Source organism: Catharus ustulatus, chromosome 29 (genome assembly GCF_009819885.2).
Source record: "Catharus ustulatus isolate bCatUst1 chromosome 29, bCatUst1.pri.v2, whole genome shotgun sequence".
NCBI classification, from domain to species: Eukaryota; Metazoa; Chordata; class Aves; order Passeriformes; family Turdidae; genus Catharus; species Catharus ustulatus.
The window spans coordinates 1,397,834-1,419,618 of record NC_046249.1 but is presented as its reverse complement, the minus strand read 5'-3'; the positions used below and the strand labels follow the sequence as shown (position 1 = coordinate 1,419,618).

At 61.5% G+C, this 21,785-nt stretch overlaps 3 protein-coding genes across 6 annotated transcripts; 2 read left to right on the top strand and 1 right to left on the bottom strand.

The window, feature by feature from the left end:
- Positions 1 to 1,161: 1,161 nt before the first annotated feature.
- Positions 1,162 to 7,704, top strand: PDE4C (phosphodiesterase 4C). Of its 3 annotated transcripts, none has more exons than XM_033082275.1 (15): positions 1,162 to 1,398; positions 3,016 to 3,204; positions 3,280 to 3,316; positions 3,427 to 3,491; positions 3,609 to 3,658; positions 4,158 to 4,273; positions 4,379 to 4,472; positions 4,853 to 5,031; positions 5,115 to 5,213; positions 5,288 to 5,452; positions 5,525 to 5,624; positions 5,709 to 5,863; positions 5,944 to 6,066; positions 6,230 to 6,412; positions 6,491 to 7,704. In XM_033082275.1, the coding sequence occupies exons 1-15, from the start codon at positions 1,250 to 1,252 to the stop codon at positions 7,007 to 7,009; spliced, it is 2,223 nt and encodes a 740-aa protein (XP_032938166.1). In that variant the 5' UTR covers positions 1,162 to 1,249; the 3' UTR covers positions 7,010 to 7,704. The 3 variants fall into 3 exon arrangements, with proteins under 3 accessions (XP_032938166.1, XP_032938167.1, XP_032938168.1); XM_033082276.2 differs by having other exon boundaries at positions 1,194 to 1,398; positions 4,161 to 4,273; XM_033082277.2 differs by lacking the exon at positions 1,162 to 1,398 and adding an exon at positions 2,077 to 2,218.
- Positions 7,705 to 9,550: 1,846 nt separating this feature from the next.
- On the top strand, positions 9,551 to 14,118 carry RAB3A (RAB3A, member RAS oncogene family). The gene is made up of 5 exons (XM_033082519.1): positions 9,551 to 9,654; positions 11,706 to 11,933; positions 13,215 to 13,333; positions 13,414 to 13,538; positions 13,902 to 14,118. Exons 2-5 carry the CDS (start codon positions 11,706 to 11,708, stop codon positions 14,090 to 14,092), a joined length of 663 nt encoding a protein of 220 aa, XP_032938410.1. The 5' UTR covers positions 9,551 to 9,654; the 3' UTR covers positions 14,093 to 14,118.
- Positions 14,119 to 17,718: 3,600 nt separating this feature from the next.
- Positions 17,719 to 21,645, bottom strand: MPV17L2 (MPV17 mitochondrial inner membrane protein like 2). Of its 2 annotated transcripts, none has more exons than XM_033082460.1 (6): positions 21,585 to 21,645; positions 21,043 to 21,214; positions 20,259 to 20,429; positions 18,219 to 18,295; positions 18,010 to 18,138; positions 17,719 to 17,922 (listed from the first exon to the last, which is right to left on the bottom strand). In XM_033082460.1, the coding sequence occupies exons 2-6, from the start codon at positions 21,197 to 21,199 to the stop codon at positions 17,896 to 17,898; spliced, it is 561 nt and encodes a 186-aa protein (XP_032938351.1). In that variant the 5' UTR covers positions 21,200 to 21,214; positions 21,585 to 21,645; the 3' UTR covers positions 17,719 to 17,895. The 2 variants fall into 2 exon arrangements, with proteins under 2 accessions (XP_032938351.1, XP_032938350.1); XM_033082459.1 differs by lacking the exon at positions 21,585 to 21,645 and adding an exon at positions 21,481 to 21,556.
- Positions 21,646 to 21,785: the final 140 nt, after the last annotated feature.

Here is a 21,785-nt window from a genome sequence, read left to right as displayed (position 1 = left end):
GGTAGCCACATCCTGCTGCATCAGGCACTGGGCAGGTGCCAGCTCCTGTGGCCAGGCCAGTGGGTCCCCCACAGTGTCACTGTCACCAGCTGGACCTCACCCTGCTGCTCCCTGTTCTGCTCGGGAGTGGCTCCAGGAGGGGACAGCCCCAGGGAGGGGTTGGGGCACGGAGTGGGGTGGGTTTGGCTCTCACAGGTGCCCCAGTGTCACCATGGCACAGCCCCACCAACTGTCTCGGTGCTCCAGACTCAGCTGTGTCCCTTGCTGTCACCATGGCACAGCCCCACCACGTGTCCAGGATACTCCAGACTAAATTGTGTCCCTCTGTGGCATCGTGGCACAGCAACACTTTGTGTCCAAGGTGCTCCAGACTCAGTTGTGTCCCTCAGTGTCACTGTGGCACAGCCACACTGCGTGTCCAAGGTGCTCCAGACTCAGTTGTGTCCCTCAGTGTCACCATGGCACAGTCCCACCAAGTGTCCAAGGTGCTCCAGACTCAGCTGTGTTCCTTGGTGTCACCATGGCACAGCCCCACTGCGTGTCCAGGATGCTCCAGACTCAGTTGTGTCCCTTGTTGTCACCGTGGCACAGCAACACTTTGTGTCCGAGGTACTCCAGACTCAGCTGTGTCCCCCAGTGTCACTGTGGCACAGCCACACTGCGTGTCCAGGATGCTCCAAGCTCAATTGTCACCCCTAGTGTCACCATGGCACAGCCACACTGCGTGTCCAGGATGCTCCAAGCTCAGTTGTGTCCCTTGTTGTCACCATGGCACAGTCCCACCGCGTGTCTAGGATACTCCATACTCGGTTGTGTCCCTTGTCACCATGGCACAGCCCCACCGCGTGTCCAGGATGCTCCGTGCTCAGCCGTGTCCCTCAGTGTCACCGTGGCACATCCACTCCGTACATCTCAATCCCTGGGGGCTTCGTGGGCCGTTTTTCCGTGTGTCCAGGCAAAGCACCCCTGCCCTTTGAGGAGCAGCTGCCGCCTCGGGGACAGCAGGGTGGCCGGTGGCACCGGGCCAGCGAGGGGCCACGTGCCCGGGCCGCCAGGCACACCGGGGGGGGACCCGCTCCCTGCGCCGGCTGCCGGAGCCAGACAGTTGTTTAATTTCCCAGGCGCAGGGCGGGAGGGGGATGGAAAGTTTCCCGGCGGGGCTGCCGGGGCCGGGACGGCCGCACGCTTCCTGCTCCGCACCGGGGCCAGCGGGGCCTCGCCACCGGCCCGGGGGTCCCTGAGCCGGGCCATGCTGCCCACCACGCACCGCTCGCCGGGGGCTTCTCCGGCCACGTCCCCTCGCGGTTCCCCCCGAAATTCCCCCGTCTTCTTCAGGAAGCTCCTGATGAACCAGAGCATCCGCCTACAGCGGCGCTTCACCGTGGCGCATCCCCTCTGGTAAGGGGGGGACGCTGGCGGGTCCCCGCGGGGAGGTGGCACCAGGCTGTGCTGCCGGGGATGGGGGCAGTGGCTCCCCCCAGAGTTGTGGCACGTCCTCAGGGCTGTGCGCCCGCGGGGATGCGGGGGACGAGGAGGGGACAGCGGGTGTCCCCCCGCATGGTCAGGGGATGAGCCGGGCACGGGGAGGCGCCGGACGAGCGGGGCTGAGCACGGACACGCTCGTGGCAGCGATGACCGGGAGGAGGGACACGCGGAGGGGTGGCCCGGTGGGCACGGAGAGGGGTTTTGCCCTCCAAATGAAGTCACCAACCCACCCCCCGCCGCTGCTCCCTGCGCTCCCCACCCGGAGCTCTGCGGGGTTGGATTTGGGGAGCCGTGGGGCTCAGCACATCCCTCCTCAGCGGCGACAGCATCTATTTATAGCGGCCCCCGGCCCCCCCCCGCCACGGACACCGCTCGGAGGTCATCAACGCCGAAACGAGGGGGGTTAATTGGGCACCGACCCCGTGGCGGGGGCTCGTGTCCCCCGGGGCTGTCCCCTGCGGTGGCAGCGGGGTCAGGGGTGGTGGCACAGGGCCGGGAACAGACGCGGGCATCGCCCCGCGGGGCCGTCGGAGGGACAATGGGGCTTTGTGTCGCCGGTACCATCGGGGATGGGAAGCCGAGGCAGGAAAACAAGGGGCTGCGGGATGGCATGACGCGGTGCCGGCTGGCACTGCCACTGCCGGGGACAGCCGTGCCACAGCGAGCGGGGCTGCCGGAGCGGGACGATGCTGCCGGGCAGCCGCTGCCCGTCCCGGAGGCATTCCTGCATCGGGTACGTGCTGGGCTCCCGCTGGGGACACGGTGGCCCCGGTGGCATCTGTGCTTTCCCCCGCGCTCTGGGGTGGCTTGTCCCCGTCGTCACGGCGGTGGCGGCTGCGGGAGGGGACAGGCGGTGGATGGCCCTCGCTGTGTCCCTTTCCCATGACCCCGAGGCCGGCAGTGCGGCAGGGTGGGTGAGGCGGCCGCGGCCGGCTTGGGGACACTGCAGAGTCACCACGGCTGTCCCCTGTCCCCCCTGGATGTGCAGGGCTGCCAGGTGACTCCGGTTGGGGTGCCCCTGGGCTACCGCCAGCGCGTCCCCAGGGGCCAGGGCTTGGCTTCTGCGCCGGTTTCTGTCCTTCGATGTCCCCTGGCTCCGTGCCGTGGCTGGGATGTTGTCCCCTCCATGGGACACGGCGCCTCGAGACGGGGCTGATGGAGGCTTTGGGGCTTTGGAGGATTTGGGACCGTGGTTCTGGTGACAGGAGCCAGCCCTTCCTGGGGTGTCTGGAGCTTGGAGCTTCAGGGCAGTGGGTCCTGGTGACACTTGGGTGACATGGGACAGGACTCTGTGTCCCAAATCCCAGACCCCACTGTGCCAGCGGGGAGCTGAGAGGGTCCACGTGCACCGAGCTGTGCCCGTTTCCAGCAGCAGGTGGAGGAGCCAGGACTGGGCACCAGTGTCACCGCAGGGTCACCAAGGCACAGTGAGATGGTGGCACAGAGAACCCGACAAACGCGGCAGCATCCCCTGGGCCGAGTCCCTGTGCTGTGCGCCCCGTGCCAACCTTGTCCCCTCTCCCTTCACAGCTTTGACCTGGAGAATGGCCCCCCCGGGCGGGGCGTGCTGGACCCCCAGGCCAGCCCGGGCGCGGGGCTGGTCCTGCAGGGCACCTTCTCACACGGCCAGCGCCGCGAGTCCTTCCTCTACCGCTCCGACAGCGACTACGACCTGTCCCCAAAAGCCATGTCCCGCAACTCCTCCATCGCCAGCGACCTGTGAGTGTCCCCCAACCCACATCCCCTGCCACCCCTCTCCCCTCACCGAGCCTCACCCTCCCTGTGCTCCCGCAGGCATGGAGAAGACATGATCGTCACACCCTTTGCCCAGGTAGGTGCCACCGCTGTGCCCTGCCCAGGAGGGGACACGGCCTGAGGCCAGCAGCGGGGTGGGTGTCCCGGGGGGGGTCCGTCCCAGCCCAGCCTCCTGTCGCCCCCCAGGTCCTGGCCAGCCTCCGAACCGTCCGCAGCAACCTGACCCACCTGCAGGACCGCGCTGCCATCAAGTGAGTCGGCGGCGGGTGGGAGGGCGAGGATGTCACCTGGGTGGGGACCCCAACCCGTGGAAAGGGAGGGGACATCACTGCGGGGGTCCCAGCTACTCAGCCCCCCGTGTTTCACAGGCGAGGATCGAGCAGCAGCCTGCCCTCGGGGAGCAAGGCCAGCCTCTCCGGTGAGTGCCTGGGGGGACGGTGGTGGGGAGATTTTGGGACGAGCTGGCTGTCCCTGTGTCCCCAGGGTGTGTCCTGCCGTGCCCTGAGGGGTGCAGCAACCCCCCCCACCAAGCCAAGGCAGAGCTGCGGCTTTGCCCTTCGGGATCCATGTCTGGTTTTCGGCAGCTCCTCCCGCCTGGCCGCCCTTCGCGGCGGTGGAAAAGCTCCGGTTGACGTCAAACCTTCCATTAATAAAACCCCGGCGGTGAGCGGGGCCCCGCGGGAGCCCGGCTGCCCCCGGGGCTGGCTGTCACCCCACGGGGACAGCGTGGCACACCGCGTGCCGGGGCTGCCACGCCATGGGGACAGCGCGCCGGGGCTGAGCCCCGCTGCCCAGGGATGCCCGACCCCCGCGTCCCCCCGTGTCCCCCGCCACCCCTCTCGGGGGGTGCTGTGACCCTCGGTACCGGGTGGCCGCGCTGCTGGCAGCTCCCTTGCCAAGCTGGCGGGTGCCCCCAGCAGAAGATGCCCACCAGAAGCTGTCGAGGGAGACCCTGGAGGAGCTGGATTGGTGCTTGGACCAGCTGGAGACGCTGCAGACCAGGCACTCGGTCAGCGAGATGGCCTCCAACAAGGTAAGGCACCCTATCACGGTCACCCTGGTGGGTGTGGGGGACCCCAGAGCCCCCCAGGATGTCCTGGCAGCCCCCCACACCGCTGACCCTGCCAACCACCCGCAGTTCAAGCGGATGCTGAACCGGGAGCTGTCGCACCTCTCGGAGACCAGCCGCTCCGGGAACCAGGTGTCCGAGTACATCTCCAGCACCTTCCTGGGTGAGGAACCCCCACCCCGGGGTCACCTCCCTGCTGGCAGCAGGGTGGGCTTTGTGTCCCCAGAGAGATGATGCCAGCTGAGGGTCCCACCTGCTTCTTGTGGAGGAATGGAATGGGGGGACCAGGGGGGTTTTCCTGGGTGTCCCAGTTGGGATTTGCTGCTTGGAGATGTCACAGCATTGGGAGTGCTGGCTCATACTGGTGTGTACTGGTGCTCTGGGGCTGTTGGGGCCATCCTTGTCTGCCTGGAGGAGGTAAAGCACTGCAGCCCCCCAAATTATCACAGTGTGACCTGTCCTCAGCGTGACCCGGGGGCAGGGGGATGCTGGCAGTGAAATTTGTGCTCCTGCCCCGCTCACGGCCTCCCCGTGTCACCCCAGACAAGCAGCACGAGGTGGAGATCCCCTCAGCACTGACAAAGGACAAGGAGAAGGAGAGGAGGAAGCGCCCCATGTCCCAGATCAGCGGGGTCAGGAAGCTCAAGCACAGCTCCAGGCTGGCGGCCGCCGGCATCCCGCGCTTCGGGGTGCGCACGGAGCACGAGGCGCTGCTGGCCAAGGTGGGCCCTGGCAGGGGTGACCCACCCGGCCATGGTGTCCCCACCACCATCCCCCCATGGATCTCTGTCCCTCTGCTCCCCAGGAGCTGGAGGACACCAACAAGTGGGGGCTGGACGTGTTCAAAGTCGCCGAGTACTCGGGGAACCGCCCGCTGACCGCCATCATGTACAGCATCTTCCAGGTGAGCATCCCACAGGGTGTCCCTGTCCCTGTCCTGGGATGGGGACACAGGAGCCACCTCCTGCCTCCCCGCAGGAGCGTGACCTGATGAAGACTTTCCGCATCCCCGTCAACACCTTCATCACGTACATGCTGACGCTGGAGGATCACTACCACGCCGACGTGGCCTACCACAACAACCTGCACGCCGCCGACGTGGCGCAGTCCACGCACGTCCTCCTCTCCACGCCGGCGCTGGAGGTGATTCCCGCTCACCTGAGGCCACCCAGGTGTGTGTGACGTGTCCCCAACGGCTTTTCCCGCCGTTCCCAGGCTGTCTTCACCGACCTGGAGATCCTGGCTGCCATCTTCGCCAGCGCCATCCACGATGTTGATCATCCCGGGGTCTCCAATCAGTTCCTCATCAATACCAGTGAGCTGGGGAGCAGGGAAGGACCTGGGGGATATTTGGGGGGACCCCAAGAGTCACCCTGGGGTGATCAGTGGCATCTCACAGACTCAGAGCTGGCCCTGATGTACAACGACGCCTCGGTGCTGGAGAATCACCACCTGGCCGTGGGCTTCAAGCTCCTGCAGGAGGAGAACTGCGACATCTTCCAGAACCTGAGCAGGAAGCAGAGGCAGACGCTGCGTAAAATGGTCATCGACATGGTACGGGGGGGCTGGAGCACTCCAGGGGGGTCTGGGCTGGGGGATCAGGCTGAGACCCCTTCCCACCTCTCCCTGCCCAGGTGTTGGCCACGGACATGTCCAAGCACATGAACCTGCTGGCGGATCTGAAGACCATGGTGGAGACCAAGAAGGTGACCAGCCTGGGGGTGCTGCTGCTGGACAACTACTCTGATCGGATCCAGGTGGGGACACACCTGAGCAATCCTTCCCATCCTGCCTCTGCCCTGCTGGGATGTCCCATCTGGTGCCACCACCCTCCCAAACCCAACTGGGGCGAGCCGAGCGAGTTTGTGGCACGGCGTGGGTGGCCCTGGGGGACAGAGGACACGGTGTCCATGCCCACAGGTGCTGCAGAACATGGTGCACTGTGCTGACCTCAGCAACCCCACGAAGCCGCTGGAGCTGTACCGGCAGTGGACCGACCGCATCATGGTGGAGTTCTTCCACCAAGGGGACCGGGAGCGGGAGAAGGGCATGGAGATCAGCCCCATGTGTGACAAGCACACCGCCTCCGTGGAGAAATCCCAGGTGGGGGGTGGCAGCCTGGGGACAGGGCTGGGGGGATGAAGGGCCGGGCAGGGGGCTCAGCTCTGCCTCCCCCCCCAGGTGGGATTCATCGACTTCATCGCCCACCCGCTGTGGGAGACGTGGGCAGACCTGGTGCACCCCGATGCTCAGGAGCTGCTGGACACGCTGGAGGACAACCGGGAGTGGTACCAGAGCATGATCCCGCGCAGCCCCTCCCCTCCGCCCCAGGCACCCGCCGTGTCCCCCGCCAACACCGACAAGTTCCAGTTCGAGCTGACGCTGGAGGAGGAGGAGGAGGGTGAGTCGGACACGGAGCTGGAGGGGGCTGAGAGCCCCCTGGATGAGGACAACAGCGGCTCCAAGACACCCGGCACGGATGACTCGGAGTGTGCCGACCCCAAGCGCCTGTCCCCCGGCCCCGGGGACCGGGACTCGCCCGTGCCTCGCCCCAGCGACGTGGACAACCGGAGGGCACTGGAGGGGACGCTGCCAAAGGACGGTGGCAGCAGCGGGTGCTCCGTGCCGGGGGCTGAGGGCAGCCAGGGGCTGTGCCTGGACACAGAGGGCAATGTCACATTCCTGTCCCTGGGCACGTAGCAGCACTGACCCCCGAGTCCCCTCGCTGCTGGGGGACGTGGGGCTCTGCCCTGAGCGGTTTTGGGGACAGCACTGGCACTGCAGGGACTCGGAGGCACCCAGGTTGTGTCCCCGTTTGGGAGCTGACAGGTACGAGGATGCTGCTGGCCTTGTCCCTGCTCCCAGCTGCTGGGAAAGGTCCCTGTCCCCTTCGGACACAGCGTGCTCTGGGCCCAGCCCAGCCCTGGGGACATCGCACCGCGCAGGGCTGCAGGAAGGAGCGTTCCAGCACCTTTCCGGGTGTCCCCTCGCAGGACAGCAGCCCCACGGTGGGATGAGGTGGGCAAAGGGTGCTGGTGACACCCCCAGCACGAGGCACCCCCAGGCACCGGCGCACGGCACAGGCACGGCTCAGCGGTTTATTTATTTGGGGAAAGGTTCACTTTTTAAAGCCTTTTGTAGCTCACTTTTTACTACGAGCCTCTCCGAGGCTCGCACACTTTTTTTCGGGCGGAAGGATGCGTTTTTTCAGGGGAGGAAAGTCGCATTTCTGCTCTGTGATCACCCAAAATACCATTTGTACTTCACATTTCGGACCCTGGCGGGTGCTGTCACCATCCCCCCACCCCCCATCTCCGGTGTCCTGCCTGGGGCAGGGTCCTTTGGGATTCTTCCTTCACCTTCCAGAGATTAAACCCGGTTTGTTCCACCCTAAACATGAGCCCTTGCAAGCGCCTCTTTGTGTCACGGGAGCCGCCAGCCGATGTCCCCAGGGACCGGCGTGGTTGGTGGCCCCGTCTCCCTCCGGGCACCGGGCAGGGCCTGGCTCTGAGCTGGAACAAAAGCCAGCTCCTCCCTGGAAACGCCGATCCATCACTGGCAAACACGACCTGCTAAGGTAAATATTTAATCGCCGGCTTGGCGCGGTGCGGAGCCCGTTCCCGGCTCTTCCGCATTGCTCCCCACGGTGATTTATCTCCACAAACACGTCCCCACCCGTGGCACTGCCCTGGCACGTGGGGCCCTCGCCCCCCTGGCAGCAGCAGGGCTTGCAGAGCTGATGGTTCTTTCCCAGATGTTTTCCAGGGTTTGGCCGGGTCCTGCACAGGGTGCTGGTGGCTCTGTGCCATCCCTGGTGGGTGCTGGATGTCCCCATCTCTCCAGACTCTGTGCGCTCAAACTCCTCCAATCCAGATCCTCTGCCAGGCTGGAGAGGGGCAGGAGCTGGTGGGAAAAATCCCTTTTTTCCCTGTTTCTGGCTGAGGGCTGCAGCACCAGGAGGGCGGTGGGGCTGTTGCCTGGGGAAGGTGATGGAAAATGCCCACAGCAGCCAGGACCATCCTGGAGCCATCCTAAAGCTGGTTCCATCTCTGAGTCTGGATCCATCCTAAAGCTGGTTCCATCCTTAAGCTTGGATCCATGCCTAATTCTGTATCCATCCTACAGCTGGTTCCATGGCTAAGCTTGGATCCATCCCTAATTCTGGATCTATCCTGTAGCTGATTCCATTCCTAATTCTGGATCCGTCCCTAATTCTGGATTCACCCTAAAGCTGATTCCATCGCTAAGCCTGGATCCATCCCTAATTCTGGATCCGTCCCCAATTCTGGATTCACCTCTGACCCCGTGTCCATCCCCATGACTGTCCATCCCCGACCCATGTCCATCCCTGACCCATTGTCCATCCCTGACCTGTGTCCGTCCCTGTCCCATGTCCATCCCTGTCCTGTGTCCATTCCTGCCCTGTGTCCATCCCTGACCCCGTGTCCATCCCTGACCCCGTGTCCATCCCTGACCCGTGTCCATCCCTGTCCTGTGTCCATCCCTGCCCTGTGTCCATCCCTGACCCCGTGTCCATCCCTGCCTCCTGGTCATCCATTCTGTGCTGGACTGTCCATGCCACCGCACTGTCACCGGGGTTTGTGGTCACTGTCCCCACTGCCCACTCAGTGTCCAGCTCGGTCCTACTGGGGCTGTGGCTCTGCCATGAGCCTGGGCAGGAGCAAAGAGCCGAACAGGGACAGAGCCCCCCGGGCAGGGCAGGACAGGGCAGGGCCCGGGAGGCTCCCGGGGCCCCGGGGCAGGGCAGGGCAGGACGGGCAGGGCAGGGCAGGGCGGTGCCGCTGCCCTCAGGCCGCCATATGCTGCCGGCCCTAATCCCCGCTGGAGCCTGAGGGCGAGGGAGGACATGGCCGCCCACCTGCGCACCAGCCCCGCCTCAGCGCCAGCCGCCCCGTCACGGGTAGGATCAGCCTGCCCGCCACTGCAGGGCTGGTGAAGGCGTCGCGATAGCGCGCCATGTCGCGACAGGGAGGCTGTCAAATTCCGCCCCCCCTCTGAGCGGGAATGGTTCGCCCTGCACCCCCGTTGGCGCAGGGAGTGGTTCATCCCGCACCCCGCAGAGCGCGGCCGGACCGCACCACTGCGCGTTGCCGGAGGAGGGGGCGGCGCCCACCACCGCGCCGGGAGGGGGGCTCTCCTCCCCCCGCGTCCGCCCGCTGTCCATCAGAGCGCGCCGCCGAGCCAATCAGCGCCGCCTTTAGGGGCGCGCCCGTGACGTAGGAGCTCATTTGCATAGCGAGCCCCGCCCCTCTGCCGACGTCACCCGGGCTCCGCATCTGCTGCAGTCGCTGCGGGGAGGAGGCGGCGGCGCGAGCGCGGCAGAGGTGAGACCCCCCCCCCCCCACCACCGGGACCCCCCCCGGGACCCCCCCACTGCGACACCCCCGCAGGGACCCCCCCCGAGACCCCGCTGTGAACCCCCCCGGCACCGGGAGGGGAGGGGCGGCTGCAGCGGAGGAGGCGGGAGGCGAGGGGGGGATGATGATGATGATGATGATGATGATGGATGCGGCGTGGGGGGGGCTGCGCAGGGCCTGGGGGGGGGTCTCGGTGCGGCGGAGACCGAGTGGGGTCGGGCCTGCGGGGAGGAGCAGGGGGTGACCCCCTCCCCATCAGCTCCGTGCGTACCCCCGATCAGCACCCTGACCTGTCAATCAGCACCCTGACCTGTCAATCAGCACCCTGACCCCCCCATCAGCACCCTGACCCCCCCATCACCACCCTGTCCCCCTCCTCGCAGCACTCTGCACCCCCCACCCCGCAATCAGCACCCTGCGCCCCCCCATCAGCATCCCGAACCCCTTTCTTTCAACCCTGCACCCCCCCAAACATCACCCCCCTGCACCCCCCCCATCAACCCCCCCTCCATCAGCACCCCGAAATGCCCCCCAGCACCCCGCACCCCCTCCCTGCAGCGCCCTGCACCCCCCTCCCCGAGCTCCCCGCATCCCCTCTGCCCAGCATCCCTGTGCTCCATCCCCCTGCTCCACCCTCCAGCCTGGGCGAGCGCCCACCTCTGTGCCCCCCCTGCCTGGCATCACCCTCCCCATGGCTGTGTGTGACACCCCATAGCTCTGTGTGTCACCCCATGGCTCTGAGTGCCACCCCATAGGTCTGTGTGACACCCCACAGCTCCCTGTGACACTCCATAGCTCTGTGCGACACCCCATGGCTTTGTGTGCCACCCTATAGCTCCCTGTGACACCTCATGGCTCCCTGTGCCACCCCCTGGCTCTGAGTGCCACCCCATGGCTCCCTGTACCACCCCATAGCTCTGTGTGACACCCTACAGTGGCCCTGTGCCACCCCACAGCTCCCTGTGTCACCCCATAGCTCTGTGTGACACCCCACGGCTCTGAGTGCCACCCCAGGCTCTGAGTGCCACCCCGTGGCTCTGTGTGCCACCCCATAGCTCTGTGTGCCACCCCAGGCTCTATGTGTCACCCCACAGCTCCCTGTGACACCCCACAGCTCCCTGTGACACCCTATAGCTCTGAGTGCCACCCCAGGCTCTATGTGTCTCCCCATAGCTCCCTGTGCCACCCCACGGTTCCCTGTGTCACCCCACAGCTCCGTGTGCCACCCCACAGCTCCCTGTGACACCCCATAGGTCTGAGTGACACTCTACAGCTCCCTGTGCCACCCCACAGCTCCCTGTGCCACCCCACAGCTCCCTGTGCCACCCCATAGCTCTGTGTGCCACCCCACAGCTCCCTGTGACACCCCATAGGTCTGAGTGACACTCTACAGCTCCCTGTGCCACCCCACAGCTCCCTGTGCCACCCCACAGCTCCCTGTGCCACCCCATGGCTCCCTGTGCCACCCCACAGCTCCCTGTGCCACCCCATAGCTCTGTGTGCCACCCCACAGCTCCCTGTGACACCCCACGTCTCCCTGTGTCACCCCACGGTGCCCTGTGCCACCCCCCAGCTCGGTGGCACCGCGCTGGCCGCGCTGTGCAGGGCCATCGCCACCGGTGCCATTTTGTCACCGGGAAGATGCAGGAGAGGCTGCGGCGCCCCGACGCCACCACGGCAGATCCTGGCAGATCCTGGGAGCCACGGCAGATCCTGGCAGCTGTGGCAGTTCCTGGCAGCTGTGGCAGTTCCTGGCAGCTGTGGCAATTCCTGGGAGCCACGGCCAGCCCTGGAATCCACAGCAAATCTCTGGGGTCGCACCAAACCCTGAGGGCCACGTGCCCCACATTCGGTGTGGCCACACCGCGGGGTCCCCGCTCTTGGGGGTGACAGGAGGTGACTTCTCCGAGCTGAGTGACCCAGTGATGGCCACACCTGAACCAAAACATTCCTGATCCGTGCTGGGAAACGGCTCCAAAGCGCTGCCGGCCCCGTCACGGCCTGTCCCCACCTTGCAGATGGCGTCCGCTACCGACTCCCGCTATGGGCAGAAGGAATCCTCGGACCAGAACTTCGATTACATGTTCAAGATCCTGATCATCGGCAACAGCAGCGTGGGGAAAACCTCCTTCCTGTTCCGGTACGCCGACGACTCCTTCACGCCCGCCTTCGTCAGCACCGTCGGCATCGACTTCAAGGTCAAGACCATCTACAGGAACGACAAACGCATCAAACTGCAGATCTGGGTGAGGAGGGAGACCCTCGGGGGGCCCCGAGCGCTGGGGTGGGCTGGGGTGGTGGGGAGGGGGTGGGGGTTGGTGTGGGGAGATGGTCAGTGAGGGGTGGTGGTCAGTGAGGGGTGATGGATGGTGAGAGGGTGATGGATTGTTGGTCTGGGGGGTGATGGTCACTCTGGGGGTGATGGTCACTCTGGGGCGATGGTTGTGGGGTGATGGTTTTTGTGGGGTGATGGTGAGAGGGTGATGGATTGTTGGTCTGGGGTGTGATGGTCGCTCTGGGGGTGATGGTCACTGTGGGGTGATGGTGGGTGTGGGGTGATGGTGAGAGGGTGATGGATTGTTGGTCTGGGGGTGATGGTCACTCTGGGATGATGGTCAGTGAGAGGTGGTGGTGTGGGGATGATGGATTGTTGGTCTGGGGGTGATGGTCACTCTAGGGCGATGGTTATTGTGGGGTGATGGTTGGGTGATGGTGGGTGTGGGGTGATGGTGAGGGGGTGATGGATTGTTGGTCTGGGGGTGATGGTCACTCTGGGGCGTGGTGGTCACTCTGGGCTGATGGCCACTTTGGGGGTGATGTTCACTGTGGGGTGATGGTCACTGTGAGGGTGATGGTCACTCTGGGGGTGATGGTCACTGTGAGGGTGATTGTCACTCTGGGGGTGATGGTCAGTCTGGGCTGATGGTCACTCTGAGGTGATGCTTCTTTGGGCCATTATGGCTTTGGAGCTGCCCCACCAGGGCGATGCCAGGGTGAGGCTGGAACTGTCCCCACGTGCTGCTGTCCTTGGGAGGTGTCCCTGCATCCCTGAGCGGGGTGACACTGTGCTGTCCCCTGTCCCTGCACCCTGGGGAGGTGACACTGTGCTGTCCCCTGTCCCTGCACCCTGGGGGAGGTGACACTGTGCTGTCCCCTGGGGAGGTGACACTGTGCTGTCCCCTGTCCCTGCACCCCTTGTGGGGGGTGACATTGTGCTGTCCCTGCACCCTGGGGAGGTGACACTGTGCTGTCCCTGCACCTTGAGGAGGTGACACTGTACTGTCCCCTGGGGTGGTGACACTGTGCTGTCCCCTGGGGAGGAGGTGACACCGTGCTGTCCCCTGGGGTGGTGACACTGTGCTGTCCCCTGGGGAGGAGGTGACACCGTGCTGTCCCCTGGGGAGGGGGTGACACTGTGCTGTCCCCTGGGGAGGAGGTGACACCGTGCTGTCCCCTGGGGAGGGGGTGACACTGTGCTGTCCCCTGGTGGGAGGGTGTGACACCGTGCTGTCCCCTGTCCTGCCCAGGACACGGCCGGGCAGGAGCGGTACCGCACCATCACCACCGCCTACTACCGCGGGGCCATGGGCTTCATCCTCATGTACGACATCACCAACGAGGAGTCCTTCAACGCCGTGCAGGACTGGTGAGCGCCACCAGGGCACCCCAAACCTCCCCCCAGCCGCCCCCTCCCCACCCCTCTGACCCCTCTGTGCTGTCCCCAAGGTCCACCCAGATCAAGACCTACTCCTGGGACAACGCCCAGGTGCTGCTGGTGGGGAACAAGTGTGACATGGAGGATGAGCGCGTGGTCTCCTCGGAGAAGGGGCGCCAGCTCGCCGAGCACCTGGGTGAGTTGGGGAGGGGGGACCCCCCTGCTACAGCTGCCAGCCCACAATTAATTTAATTAAGGGATTAATTACCGCCGCGTAATCGCCGCGCTCTGATATCGGTGGTGACTTGGCACCCGGCGAAAAAACACGGAGTCGTTTCAGAAAAACAACAATTACACACCTTGAGCTTTCTGAGGGGTGCTGGGGGGAGGATTTGGGTGGGAAAAACGGGATTTTGTGGGTGGTGGGGGCGGGCTGGAAACCCTTTAAATATTGAATGAGAGGAGGAGCAGCTGCGTGGGGCCGGAGTTTGATGTGAGTGCTTGTCCCTGTGTCCCTCTGTCCCCTCCTCTCTCCTCTACATTGTCCTCACCACCTCAGGGTTTGAGTTTTTCGAGGCCAGCGCCAAGGACAACATCAACGTGAAGCAGACCTTCGAGCGGCTGGTGGACATCATCTGCGAGAAGATGTCGGAGTCGCTGGACACGGCCGACCCCGCGGTCACCGGGGCCAAGCAGGGCCCCCAGCTCACGGACCAGCAGGCTCCCCCTCACCAGGACTGTGCCTGCTAGGGGCCAGCCCCCCCCCTAAAACCCCCCCAAAATCCGGTCAGTGCACCCCAACCCCCCCCCGAGCTCCTCCTCTTGGGGGCTTTTGCTGCTGATACCTCCGAAAGGGCTGCAGCCCCTCTAGGAGCCCCCCACTCCCAATTCATTAGGCTATGCCCCCCCCCACCCCTTAATTTATTTTTAAGCCTGGGCTGGTAGAAAAATCCCCCCACCCCCCCCCTCATTCTGCTTTTAATCACTGTCAAGAAACCATCACCCCCAGCCTCATCTCCCCTGGTGATTCCCCCTGTCCTGGCAGCTGGAGAGCCCCCTGTCCTTGTACCCCGTCCTGGAGACCCCCCTGTCCTGGTACCTCCTGCCCTGGAGACCCTCCCAGTCCTGGTACCCCCTGTCCTGGCACCTGGAGAGCCCCTCTGTCCTGGTATCCCCTGTCCTGGAGACCCCCCTGTCCTGGTACCTCCTGCCCTGGAGACTCTCCCAGTCCTGGTACCCCCTGTCCTGTCACCTGGAGACCCCCCTGCTCTGGCACCCTCTGCCCTTTTTCCTACTCTGAGACCCCCATCCTGGTACCCTGTGTCTTTTTTCCTATTCTGGAACCCCCTGCCCTGGAGACCCCCTTACTCTGGGACCCCCTGTCCTTTTTTCCTGCTCTGGGACCCCTTATCCTGGCACCTCCTGCCCATTCTCCTACTCTGGAACCCCCATCCTGGTACCCTGTGTCTTTTTTCCTGCTCTTAAACCCCCTGCCCTGGAGACCCCCCTGGCACCCCCTCCTCTTTCTCCTACTCTGGGACTCCCTGTCCTGGAGACCCTCCGTGCTCTGGCACCCCCTGTCCTTTTTTCCTGCTCTGGGACCCCCTGCCCTGGGAGTCCCCCCTATTCTGGGACCCTCTGTCCTTTTTTCCTGCTCTGGGGCCTCCTGTCCTGGGGATCCCTCCTACTCTGGAACCCCCTGTCTTTTTTTCCTACTCTGGGACCCCCTGCCCTGGAGACCCCCCTGCTCTGGGACCCCTTATCCCAGCACCCCCTTCCCTTTTTCCTGCTCTGGGACCCCCTGCCCTGGAGACCCCCCCCCATGCTCTGAGACCCCCTATCCTGGCACCCCCTACCCTTTTTCCTACTCTGGAACCCCCTGCCTTGGTACCCCATGTCTTTTTTCCTGCTCTTAAACCCCCTGCCCTGGAGACCCCCCTATTCTGGGACCCTCTGTCCTTTTTTCCTGCTCTGGGACCCCTTATCCTGGCACTCCCTCCTCTTTTTCCTATTCTGGAACCCCCATCCTGGGACCCCCTGCCCTGGGCTCCCCCTGTCCTGGGGATCCCCCTGCTCTGGGACCCCCTGTCCTGGGGATCCCCCCTACTCTGAGACCCTCTGCCCTTTTTTCCTGCTCTGGGACCCCATATCTTGGCACCCTCTCCTCTTTTTCCTACTCTGGGACCCCCTACCCTGGAGACCCCCCATGCTCTGGGACCCTCTGTCCTTTTTTCCTGCTCTGGGACCCCCATCCTGGTACCCCCTGCCCTTTTTCCTGCTCTGGGACCCCCTACTCTGGAGACCCCCCCTGCTCTGGGACCCCTTATCCCAGCACCCCCTGCCCTGGGCCCCTCCCTGCTCTGGAACCCCCTGTCCTGGGGATCCCCCCTATCCTGGTACCCACTGCCCTTTTTCCTGCTCTGGGACCCCTTATCCTGACACCCCCTCCTCTTTTTCGTACTCTGGAACCCCCTGCCCTGGGAGTCCCCCCTACTCTGGCACCCTCTGTCCTTTTTACCTGCTCTGGGACCCCCTATCCTGACACCCCCTCCTCTTTTTCCTGCTCTGGGCCCCTCCCTGCTCTGGAACCCTCTACCCTGAAGACCCCCCTGCTCTGGGACCCCCTGTCCTTTTTTCCTGCTCTGGGACCCCTTATCCTGGCACCCCCTCCTCTTTTTCCTACTCTGGAACCCCCTGTCCTGGTACCCCCTATCCTGACACCCCCTCCTCTTTTTCCTGCTCTGGCACCCCCTATCCTGGTACCCCCCAACCTTGGACCCCCTCCCATCGTGTGGATGCTGTGCCAGGACCCCCTCTCCAATCCCCCCTGGTGGAGGGGGGCTCTCTGTGCCCACCTTTCCTGCCCCTCCAGCTGGATGGATATTTCCTGACTCTTGTTTATTTGTATAAATAGATGCTAATTTATGCTCCCGCCGTCTTCCTCCTTGTACATACAGAAATTCCTTGTAAATAGGCGTAGGAAGTGACGCTGTGCGCGTGACCTGCTGTGCTGTGGCCGTGGTGGTGCATTTATATATATATATATATATATATTCTGATTTTTTTTTCCTTTTTTTTTTCTCTCTCTCAGTGTGGTAACCTTGCTTGTGAATATCACTTTAAAAAAAAAAAATCCCTCCCTCCCCAACCAAACAACAACAAAATCTTGTTATTTAAATAAGATTTAAAAAGAAAAAAAAAAATTAATTCAATCCATCAACGAGGCTGAGCCAACTGGAGTGAATCTGCCCTGGGGGGTGAGCTGGGCTGGGATATTGGGGCTGGTTTGCTCCAGGGAGTTGGGATCTCGTGTTCCTGTAGTTCTGTGCTTCTGTGGAGACTGTGAATAAGTGAATATTCCCGTAGCCATGACAGAGCTGCCCTTTATTTATTTTTTTCCTGGAGCGCTGTGTCTTTATTTTACAGATTTCCCTCTATTTCCTTCCCCTCCCTGTGATTCCATCTCCTTCCCTCCCCTTTTCCCTCCCTCCCTCTTTTTTGTGAAGTTTACTTATGGAAGAGTTACACTGTACTGTACAAATGTCAAAAGTGTCAAAAAGAGTACAATTTCCTAAAAATCACTGTATTAAAAGAAATGTTGTGAAGAAATAAATCAATGCTGATCAGAAGTTCCTCGGGGTCCCTGAGTTGACAGAGAGGAGCAAAATAATTCTGATTTTTTTTTTAAATTATCATCCCCCCAGATGGCTCCTGCTGCTGTTGGGGGAGGAGCAGGGACAAGGCATTAAGGCACAGCTTTAAAAATCAGAAAAAATTAAAAATAATCCCATTTCATTGAAAATGGAAATAATTCAGTTCTTGGGTCGTGCAGGGAGCATCCAGCTTGCCCAGAGCTGGGAGCAGAGGGATGTGATGGCCAAAACTCTGCCAAAATTTGGCTCCCTCCCCCTCCCAAGCCTGCAGAGCTGCTGGGTGCAATCACATCCCTATTTATAGAGGATCCAGGTGGCTGCAGCCCCCGCCCAGAGCAGGGAGCTGAGGCAGAGGGGGGGGAGTGCAGTGAATTTATCCTTGAGCTGGAAGAGAAAAAGCAGCAGGGGAAGGAGAGAGGAGCTGCAGGGAGTGAATCACAGAGTGGGTTTGGGTTGGGATGACCTGAAATCCCTTCCCTGCCCACCCCTGCCTGGGCAGGGACGCCTTCCAGCACCCCAGGGTGCTTTGGATCCTTCTGGGAGGCAGAGGCAGCCCCAGATGATGCTGCAGGGATGAATTCCTTCCCTTAGTGGCTGGAAGGAGCAGCAAGGGCTTGCTTTGCTCTGGAGAGGGAACAAATCCAGCCAGGATCTTCCCCAGGGGCTGCAGCAGCTTCTCCTCACCCTGACTCCAGGGCAAATCCCAGAAGAAATCACTTTAAATCTTATCCTGCACAAGAGATTGTTACAACCCCAACCCATGGCTGTAATTAGCAGATAAATTAATCAGCAGCAGGCATGTGGAGGGGTGGCTCTGTCCCTCCATTCTGAGGTGATCCACAATGCCCAGAAATCCCATTTGGTGCAGGCAGGAGCCTCTGGAACAGCCTCGTCCCCTCTCTACGCCCCGGCGCTGCGTGCTGGATTCTGGAATTAAAAAATGAAAAAAAAACAGGAATATTGGGATGAGCTGGGCATTCCCAAGGCTGGGAGGGGCTGAGGGGCGGGGCTCACCCGGTGTTTGAGGTAGGACAGGTACGTGTCCCAGCCCAGAGTCACCACGTTGACATAAACCACGCGGTACGTGGGCGGCACAAAGAGGAAATTCAGGATCTGCGCCGCCGGCCACACGCACCAGTCAGCCTGGAAAGGAGCAGGGAGCAGCTGGGAGATTCCCTGTGCATCCCAGCAGGGCAAACAGGACAGCCTGGGGTGGGGGGTACCTTGTAGAATTCCCAAAATTTCTGCTTCAGCTCGTCCCAGCTCTGCTGGAGGGATTGGCCCTCCAAGGTGCCGCTGCCTGTGGGGACAGGCGGGGTCAGAATTGGGGTGGGAATTGCTGGGAATTGGGGTGGGAATTGCTGGGAAATGCCCCAAACCCCTCCCAGGGGGAGTTCCAGGATATGGAAAGGAAAAGTGAAAGGGAAGGGAAGGCACTGATCTGTCTGGGGCCTGAGGGAACGGCTGGAGATGGGTCAAGGGTTGGGGATGGAGATCAGGGAAAGGTTCAGGGATTTGGGATGAATTTGAAGGAAAGGTTTTCAGGGATTTGGGATGGAGATCAGGGAAAGGTTCAGGGGTTTGGGATGGATTTCAAGGAAAGGTTCAGGAATTCGGGATGGAGATCAGGGAAAGGTTCAGGAATTTGGGATGGAGAAAGGAAAGGTTCAGGAATTTGGGATAGAGATCAAATAAAGGTTCAGGGTTTTGGGATGGATTTGAGAGAAAGGTTCAGAAGATTTGGGATGAATTTGAGGGAAAGGTTCAGGGGTTTGAGATGGATTTGAAGGAAAGGTTTTCAGGAATTTGGGATGGAGATCAAGGAAAGGTTCAGGGTTTTGGGATGGATTTGAGGAAAAGGTTCAGAGGGTTTTGGGATGGAGATCAAGGAAAGGTTCAGGGGGTTTTGGGATGGAGATCAGGGAAAGGTTCAGGGGTTGGGATGGAGATCAGGGAAAGGTTTGGGGTTTGGGATGGAGATTGGGGTAAGGTTCAGGGATTTGGGATGGATTTCAAGGAAAGATTCAGGGGGCTTGGGATGGATTTGAGGAAAAGTTTCAGAAGATTTGGGATGGAGATCAAGGAAAGGTTCAGAGGTTTGAGATGGATTTGAAGAAAAGGTTTTCAGGAATTTGGGATGGATTTGAGGAAAAGGTTCAGAGGGTTTTGGGATGGAGATCAGGGAAAGGTTCAGGGGTTTGGGATGGAGATCAGGGAAAGGTTCAGGGGTTTGGGATGGATTTAAGGGAAAGGTTCAGGGGTTTGGGATAGAGATCAAATAAAGGTTCAGGGGTTTTGGGATGGGTTTAAGGGAAAGGTTCAGGGTTTTGGGATGGATTTGAGGAAAAGGTTCAGGGGGTTTTGGGATAGAGATCAGGGAAAGGTTCAGGAATTTGGGATGGATTTCAAGGAAAGATTCAGGGGGTTTGGATGGATTTGAGGGAAAGGTTCAGGGGTTTGGGATGGAGAAAGGAAAGGTTCAGGAATTTGGGATAGAGATCAAATAAAGGTTCAGGGGTTTTGGGATGGATTTGAGGAAAAGGTTCAGAAGATTTGGGATGAATTTGAGGGAAAGGTTCAGGGGTTTGGGATGGAGATCAGGGAAAGGTTCAGGGGGTTTGGGATGGATTTGAAGGAACGATTCAGGAATTTGGGATGGAGAAAGGAAAGGTTCAGGGTTTGGGATGGAGATCAGGGAAAGGTTCAGGAATTTGGGATGGATTTAAGGGAAAGGTTCAGGGGTTTGGGATGGAGATCAGGGAAAGGTTCAGGAATTTGGGATGGAGAAAGGAAAGGTTCAGGGATTGGGGATGGATTTAAGGGAAAGGTTCAGGGGTTTGGGATAAAGATCAGGGAAAAGTTCAGGGGTTTGGGACGGATTTCAAGGAAAGATTCAGGGGGTTTGGGGTGGATTTGAGGGAGAGGTTCAGAAGATTTGGGATGGATTTGAGGGAAAGATTCAGGGGTTTGGGATGGATTTCAAGGAAAGGTTCAGAAGATTTGGGATGGATTTCAAGGAAAGGTTCAGGGGTTTGGGACGGAGATCAGAGTAACATTCAGGGGTTTGGGATGGATTTGAGGGGAAGTTTCAGGGATTTGGGATGGAGATCAGGGTAAGGCTCTCCCCCCAGAGGGTGCTGGCACTGAACTCCCCCAGGCAATGGGCACAGCCCCAGAGCTGCCAGAGCTCCAGGAGCTCCCAGGGATTCCCAGGGTGGGATTTTGGGGTGTGTGTGCAGGAGCAGGGGCTGGACCCCACGTACCCAGGAAGAACCAGGCTCCCATGCTGGGTGATGCCACCACCTGGTCAATCAGCACTTTCTTCAGGACCGTCCTGAGGCTCCGCACGCCCCGGGCAGGCAGGGCTGAGTCCAGCCACAGGTACCAGTAATGCATCAACGGCCCCAGGCTGCAGCCCACCACAAACATCCTGCCTGGAAACAACAGAGGGCAGGGATGGAAATCCCAGAGCAGCCCCTGGATCCATGGAACTGTCCAGGCTTTGAGAAGGGAAGCTCCAGAGAAACCTTGGAGCTGTTTCCAGAGTCTCAAAGGGTTCCAGGAGAGCTGGAGAGGATTTGGGATGAGGGATGGAGGGACAGGGGATTGATTTGGAATGGGAATTCCAGTACAAGGGAATGTTTTCAAACTAGAAAATGGGAATTTGGGTGGGATATTGGGAAGGAATTCCTGGTTGGGCTGGAATTCCCAAAGCAGCTGTGGCTGCCCCTGGATCCCTGGAATGTCCAAGGCCAGGCTGAAGAAGGGAAGCTCCAAAAAAAGCTTGGAGCTGTTTCCAGGCTCCAGGAGAGCTGGAAAGCATTTGGGATAAAGGATGGGAAATCCAGGACACAGAGAATGGATTTAAACTGAAAAAAGGGGGAATCTGGGTGGGATTTTGGGAAGGGATGAAGTTCCCACAGACTCCCTAGAATGCCCAAGGCCAGGCTGGACACTGGAGCTTGGAGCAGCCTGGGATGGTGGGAAGGTCTCCAGCTCCCCGTTGCCCTGCGGGATGGGATGTGAGGAGCCCATCCCAGTGCTCACCAGTGCGTCCCAGTTGGAGCTGGCTCTCGGGGTGCTTGCGGCGGTGCCATTGCTGCTGCAGGACATCCCCGGCCGCCTGCAGCCCCCCGCAGCTCAGCGTGTTGGTCAGCAGCAGCAGCCGCCCCGTGAACAGCGACTTCCAGGAGCGCATCAGCATCCTGCGGGCACAGCCCCGCGCCGCCCAGTCCTCCCAGTTAGCGCCTGGGTGCGCTCCCAGTTCCCCTGTGCCCTCCAGTTATCTCTCCCGTTATTCACTCAGCTGTCCAATTACCCATTCCCAGTCCCCCCATTGCTCCTGTTGTGCACCCACAGCCCCTCCTCGACCCCTCTGCCACCGCCCCAGTGTCCCCAGTGCCCCCCAGTGCTCCCAGTGCCTCCCAGTGCCCCCCATATGGACCCACTGGGTGTCCCCCGCTGTCTCTGTACCCCTCCACTTACCCCGCTGGGTCCCCAGAGCCCCTGCCCGGACACCACCCCGGCTCCCGGTGCCTCCAGTTCCTCCCAGTCCCCCCCAGTTCTCCCCGTGCCCCCCCCGCCACTACCGGGCGTTACCGCCACCCGCAAGCGGAACTGGGCGAGTGCCACGTGACAGCAGCGACTTCCGCTTCCTGCCCCGCCATGACAGCTACCGAGGCATAGGAGGCCTCCATGACAGCTACCGAGGCACCGCGGGCCGCCATGACAGCTACCGAGGCATCGCGGGCCGCCATGACAGCTACCGAGGCATAGGAGGCCTCCATGAC

Coding starts and splice junctions, on each gene's coding strand:
- PDE4C (XM_033082275.1), top strand. CDS start 1,250: ATGCTGCCCACCACGCACCGCTCGCCGGGGGCTTCTCCGGCCACGTCC. Junction 3,205..3,279: donor TCCTCCATCGCCAGCGACCT/GTGAGTGTCCCC, acceptor GTGCTCCCGCAG/GCATGGAGAAGACATGATCG. Junction 6,413..6,490: donor CCTCCGTGGAGAAATCCCAG/GTGGGGGGTGGC, acceptor CTCCCCCCCCAG/GTGGGATTCATCGACTTCAT.
- RAB3A (XM_033082519.1), top strand. CDS start 11,706: ATGGCGTCCGCTACCGACTCCCGCTATGGGCAGAAGGAATCCTCGGAC. Junction 13,334..13,413: donor TTCAACGCCGTGCAGGACTG/GTGAGCGCCACC, acceptor GCTGTCCCCAAG/GTCCACCCAGATCAAGACCT. Junction 13,539..13,901: donor CCAGCTCGCCGAGCACCTGG/GTGAGTTGGGGA, acceptor TCACCACCTCAG/GGTTTGAGTTTTTCGAGGCC.
- MPV17L2 (XM_033082460.1), bottom strand. CDS start 21,199: ATGCTGATGCGCTCCTGGAAGTCGCTGTTCACGGGGCGGCTGCTGCTG. Junction 20,430..21,042: donor GCTCCAACTGGGACGCACTG/GTGAGCACTGGG, acceptor TGTTGTTTCCAG/GCAGGATGTTTGTGGTGGGC. Junction 18,139..18,218: donor AATTTTGGGAATTCTACAAG/GTACCCCCCACC, acceptor GCTCCTTTCCAG/GCTGACTGGTGCGTGTGGCC.